Source organism: Microchirus variegatus, assembly GCF_963457635.1.
Source record: "Microchirus variegatus genome assembly, chromosome: 1".
Taxonomy (NCBI): domain Eukaryota; kingdom Metazoa; phylum Chordata; class Actinopteri; order Pleuronectiformes; family Soleidae; genus Microchirus; species Microchirus variegatus.
Genome location: NC_139802.1, coordinates 26,731,314 through 26,737,727, shown reverse-complemented (window position 1 = coordinate 26,737,727; position 6,414 = coordinate 26,731,314). Strand labels below are relative to the sequence as shown.

General features: G+C 40.3%; 1 protein-coding gene across 1 annotated transcript; it reads right to left on the bottom strand.

Annotated features, from left to right (window-relative positions):
* Positions 1-2,723: 2,723 nt before the first annotated feature.
* On the bottom strand, positions 2,724-4,130 carry LOC310933352 (nucleotide triphosphate diphosphatase NUDT15-like; the record flags this gene model as incomplete). Its single annotated transcript, XM_083896823.1, has 3 exons — positions 2,724-2,851; positions 2,930-3,126; positions 3,982-4,130. The coding sequence occupies 3 exons, from the start codon at positions 4,128-4,130 to the stop codon at positions 2,724-2,726; spliced, it is 474 nt and encodes a 157-aa protein (XP_083752949.1).
* Positions 4,131-6,414: the final 2,284 nt, after the last annotated feature.

Sequence of the window (6,414 nt, the reverse complement as noted above, 5' to 3'; positions counted from 1 at the left end):
ACGCCCCCTTTTCACACACACACACACACATTCCTGCACTCAGATCCATACCCCTTTTTATTTTATTTTACTTTCTTTCTTTTATATTGAAACGTTTTAACCAGCAGTTATTTTAGATTAAGGGATTGATGTTTGTTGCTGTTATTGATTAATTTTAATGCTTTATTAAATGTTGAACCTTTAATTTAAAAGTACAGTTTCTGTCTTTTGTGCTTGCTTGTTTGTAACAAAGGGTAATTGAAAGAAGCCAGTGTACGATCTCACACCTTCTTTGTTATTTATTAATTAATATTAATATACTTCTTATTAATTAGTTATAACTGATAAAGTGACAGTTTCTCTGTCATTCTCCTCACGCTAAGAGGAGTGGTGCCCCGTTTTATGAAATTAATAACAAAATTCATTATTAAAAATAATTAATCATTTTGTATTAATATTTTCCCACCAATTACTAAGTTGAATCACAACACTAGGTTCCAGGTTTGATAAACACTGATCAACATTTTAACTATATTTTACAGAAAATAATTGACAGATTAATCGATCATAAAACTAAACCGTATATTTCATTAAACACTGAAAAGACATCTCGAGCAGTGTTTCTTTGACAACCACTTTCACTTCAAGATGGAAATTGTGGCCATCTCTCCCAAGATGAAAGTGTCTGTGAGTAGTGAAAGAGTATTTGATGCCAGGGCCATTTTTGGTCCCAGTCCAGCCCTTCGCAGAACGTAAGCGCTTCGGTCACCGGAGCTGATCACTGCCACTCTAATCAATGAGAGCATTTCCACCGGGCACGCCACGGCTTCTTGTGTGAGCGCAGCAGAAATAACTTTCTGTATTTATTACTTATTCAAGTTACAAATATGATGCATTATAGATGTAACCCAGTCCACGATGGTGTTTCTTGACAAACTAACAGTTTTAAAAGTCTGTATCTGGTGGGGACAGACCTGCTCACACACCTTCAGCATGCACTGCTTCAAAAACACACCCTCAGAAAAAGACTTTGAAGCACGGGTGAATTCTTCAGCCACAATAAAGCTAGCTTTCACTGCAGCATTGTTTTTGGTTGTGGCTTTTGTGAACACATTCTGCTGCGATCACAGTCTCAAAGTTTCACTCGTCGCATGATGCATATACAATGATACACTGCGATCTAGTTGCGGGATGCCGTCACTTTGCGGGTAACGCAATCACCATGCTGTGTGGGAAATGTAGTATATGGCCAACGCACGTCTTAAAGCAGCATAGACCTATATTAACACAGATTTTTAAGACCAATTAATCACCCGCGGGCCACATAAAATGATGTGGCGGGCACACGTGCAGTATGGGTATGAGATGAAATACGGGATTACCCCGCACTGCCATGCGAGCCAGCGATCAGCTCCGGTGACGACGGCACTAACTGTGGCAGTGACGCGCCCGGTGGAAATCGGGGGTTAGCCTGGTTCGAGTGCCGATGGTCTTTGTAGTCTATTTTGGTTCGTTTAGAACCATGCATATGTGAAAGCAAACCATACCCACATCTGTTTGCTATATTGTAACATTTTTCCGACTGGTGCGGACCAAAGCAATCGTTTAATTGTCCTAATTGTCACTCGTCACATATGTACAGAAATAACTCAGGGTGGCTGCCAGAGGTGGGTAGTTACACGCTACATTTACTCCGTACACGTTACAAATACTTGAGTAACTTTTTGGATAAATTGTAATTTTATTACAACATACTTTTACTTGAGTATATATTTGCAGAAAGAACAGTACTTTAACGCCGTTACATTCGGCTAAGTGGCGGTCGTTACTTTATTTATATATATATTTATTTATTTTTTATTACATGCGTGATCTATTTCTCTCCCTGAGGCACGTCTTCAGCCAACATTTATATAACATGACTATTTTAACCAATAAAAACATAACGTTGGCTATGGTTGACAAAATCTTGCCAATCAAATGCCAGTGTGACTCCAGCTAGGCCACAGATTTAGGCCCCATGTGGACTTAAAACACACCAGCGGCTCGTTTACCGTGTCCGACACCGAGGCTCTGGTCTCAAGTCTCACACATTGAGCGTGAAAGTCACAATTTTTCGGTCTTTTGTCACGCACTCTGCCACACATCGTATTTGTAAAAAAATATACAATACAATATACATGAACAATAATAAACTTTTACTTGAGTAAAACATTGTTGGCTACTCTACCGACTTCTGGTGGCTGCTAGGTTTCCCACAGTGACAACACACTCACCTATCAGGCAAGGTTAACATGAATCTGTATCCAGATTACCACCAATAAACTTTTTACTTTTTGAGCTATGCTGCTCACATTCAGACAGACAAACACTGGCAAAAAAAAAACTTTACTTTATTATTACGTTATATTTTTCACTAACTAACAATCTTAATATCTGCTATTTCTTAAATAGAAAATGCATTACTCTTCTACTGTATGTGTAAACAGTTTCTTATTGCGAGGTATTATGAGGTATGAAAATACTGTGTGTGCCCCACACACCTCGAACATGGCAGACTTGCCCTCGGTAATAAAATGGCTGCCAGCTAGGACACTAGGAAAAACTGATTTCAATCATTTATCTTGTCACCGTATCCTGCCATCAATGACAGCTCACCTGTACCAAAGTCTCATGGGGACAACAAAACTGTATGTTTGTTTATCCTCAGTGGAAGGATATGTTTTTCAAGGTAACATGCGGGTTCAAGGCTGATTTTCAGAGTTTTTGTCTGTTTTCGTAAATGGCTGGAAGCCCTGTTGTCTCAGACCGGCCAGTGGCAGGAAGAGTTGCTGCTCTGGAGGAAACTCGTCCCAGGGTGTCCATGTCCAACCTGCAAGAGAAAGAATCACACACTCTTTGTTATTATCTGCTCAGGAGATTAATTTTTTACAAAACAAACAAAAAATACCCTCATTCTTCTCTGGCTCCAGGTTCTCTGGCTCTCCTGACAGCTTCCTGTCCAGATTTCCTTGCATAATGATGGTGACATAGTGGTACTGCTCTTCCAGTCTGATGGAGTTTACCACTGATGCAAAGCGGAGGTTCACCAAATGCACCCCAGCTTTTTCCAGGGCCTCCCTTTGAGCACATTCCTCCCAAGTCTCTCTATGGAAGACAGAGAATCATTCCGTTTCCAAAAATGTTTTGTTTTGTCCACAAACCAAATACTCAGTTTACTGTCATAGAGGATCATAGAAACATCCATCCATCCATTATCTACCACTTTATCCTCCACCAGAGGGTCACGGGGGAAGCTATGCCGCTTATTTGGCAGACAAGAAGCACCCCCCTTAATAGCAGTGGATGGATGTTACTTAAAGGTGCATTATGTAATAAATCTAAAGCAACTGGCCATAAAATCCTCCTAATATGTCACAGAGACTCAGAAATAATGTTCATATAACAAACTGAACTCACCAACAACAACAGCTAAAATATTTGCATTAAAAAATATATTTTGCAGACTGATAATCATGTTTTGGCATGTGGCGCCACCTACCGCCGTCTACCAATCATTGCAGTCAGTAGAGTCTCAGCTGCAGAGCAACCACGGGTTGAACAGTTACGTCAGAAAACGAAACCTAAAAGACTTCGTTATTTTGAATTTGAATGTAGTAACCGTTTTTGGCCACATTCATATGGCACGAATGCCTGAATTTTCCTTGAGGCGCACTGACAACATAACGTAAGACGTGTGATGGGTTCAATGACAACTGGAAACTCGGTATATGAATTTGCACAACTGTTTTGGGTTGTTTTGAACACATCATATAAAAGAAAATGAAAATACTACGGCTTGACGCCACCTATTTGCGCCGGGACTGCAGCGTGGAGCTACATATAAAACATGGTGGGCCTAGTTAGGCAACTTACAGTAAAATGTTCATGTCCTGAAAATGCACAACTCGCACCCTGCTTGTAATAGTGTGATATCACAACACTTTCCTCTTAACTATTTACCCAAACTCCAAATGACCACCGGGGAGCTGATATGTCCCTTTGCCCATGGCACTCTTCCGTTTCCCAAGGAGAACACATCCTGGGTGGAGCGAGTCTGTTACCAGAACTGCGACACCCACCCCGGGACGTTTGACAACTTTATCTGACATTTTGTACAAAGCGGGAAGCGTCCAGTAAATGTTAGCAAAGAAAGGAAATCCGAGTTAGCACAACAAACTTAGCTACACAGTTGAGAGGATTGCCCTCTGTTTACTTCCGCATTCGCCAGTCCTCCTTTCTTATTAATTGCGGGTTACAGCTTTTGTTTGCGTATACCGCCACCTACTGTACAGGAGTGTGTAAGGGGGCTGGATGTGATAGACTTGATCTCTTCTCTTTCTCAATGTTCTTGACAGCTTCACCTTATAGTAACCTTAAATTTCTGAATTTGCCTCCTTTTGTTTCTCACAGCCTCCATATGCAGCATTATGTTGACCTCCACAATTGCAACATTTCACTACATCATCTGTCCCACACTACCATACTCATGTTCTCCTCCATTTGCAGAGTTTTTATAGATTCAACAACCATTAGCCTTTACAATGCATTCAAACGTTGCAAGGCCTAAAAAATTAAGATGATTCTGCAAACATTTCCAAGCAAAGATATATTATCCTGTGATCATGATGAATTGCAAGAATGAAATCAGTGCATTTAGAGCAGCTGCACATGCCAAAGATTCTTAGTTATTCACAGGAAATGGGTGTGCAAAAAGGACAGATACGGTGGCCCGAGAATTCTACCATTGAACCACCAATGCTGCACAGAGCACAAAAATAGGTGCAGAAAGAAGTCTTTTGACATTCAGAATTAAGAACACGTATCAAATATTCTGTTTTACCTTGTAACATGAACCAATTTGAATTTATGAAACAGTCATGATGCAATGAAATTGTGTTTGTGAGATTGATGGAGTAAATATAATTTGCAAACTGTATCATTGATGATCATGTCATTTCAAGAAAAATGACATAAGTTGGATGGAAAGTGAATAATTGAATGGCGAAAATGAATAAGGAAGACGCCCAACGTGGGGCTCGAACCCACGACCCTGAGATTAAGAGTCTCATGCTCTACCGACTGAGCTAGCCGGGCCACGTGAGCTGAAAAATACAAATTAAAATATATCGTCAGTTAAGTACTTTTAGGTCATACAAATAGCATTCAAAATAGTGTGCGACTGACGTACAATAAATGACAGCGACCAGGTTATTTTCACTACAGTTAAATTCCCGGTTCGGGCCGGGGGAGACAGAAAGAGGACAGAGGCGACATGTAAAACATTGACGCAGACAACAATTGACAATGATGTCTTTGATCTATGAAAAAAAAAGTGTGGGAGGTTAGCAAAATATTTCAAAGAAAGTTAGCAAAAATGATTTCTGCTTCCTACAGCTCACGAAACTACCCTGGGAAGGGCGACCAGAACAAGTACGGCGGACAAGGTGAGTGTCTTTAAGAGGTTTTACTCTACACACAAACAGCATACAGCTTCTGATGATCAGTTACAGATGAAAAACACGAACGTACACATGCTCCATACCTGCCGGAAAGTTCTACACAACTAGCAAAACAACCAGAGTACATTAGCTTCTAAGCTACGGTAGCGTGACTTTAACCTGAGTTTAATTACGCTGTTGCTCTCAAACATTGTTTTTTTTAACATTGTTATGCATAGTAATAATTACTTAATTCATGTTAGCTTGTTACCTGATTCCAAAAATGAACATAACGTTAACGATATGTAGTGAGCATGGCAAATTATTGCTTCTTTTATCATTTGCTCGTTCCAGTCGCTCCTCTGATGTCTTGCAACCAAAGACGTCTCCGGTTAGCCTTGAAAGGAGTGCAACTCGGTATCCGGTAAAACTTCAGGCTTTTGTCTTGTTTGTTAAAACGATTAGTGCAACTGACAGCACAACAATGTTGTTGTGTTGCTCACAATAGCGCTTTCTGCACCCGGCAAGCGCAGTAGTGAGGTGGCGCGCGCGTGACGTAGGCTGCCAAGGATATCTGATGAGGAGAAAGGTGAGGTTAATGTTTAGACTAAACTGTGCAACATTATACAGAGAAGAGAAATCATACAGTTCACACAATGAGGAGCAAACACTTGTGATAAACATTCTACAATCTTTGAATTAACTTGACTTTGAAGTTGCATAGGCCAGGAATCGAACCCATCCGCCGATAGCTATAGAGGATTTTTGCATTATTTAGAGGAGCTCCAACCTTGCAGCTCAAATCCCACTTCACCCAAAAGAAGATTACATCCAGCATTTAAAATGAATCAGTGCTGCAAAAATTAATAAAACTACCTTTACATGCTGGGTTTGGCAAAGATTGAACTGAACCATATACTACAATGAAAAAGTTATTTCTGTCACATATTTCATG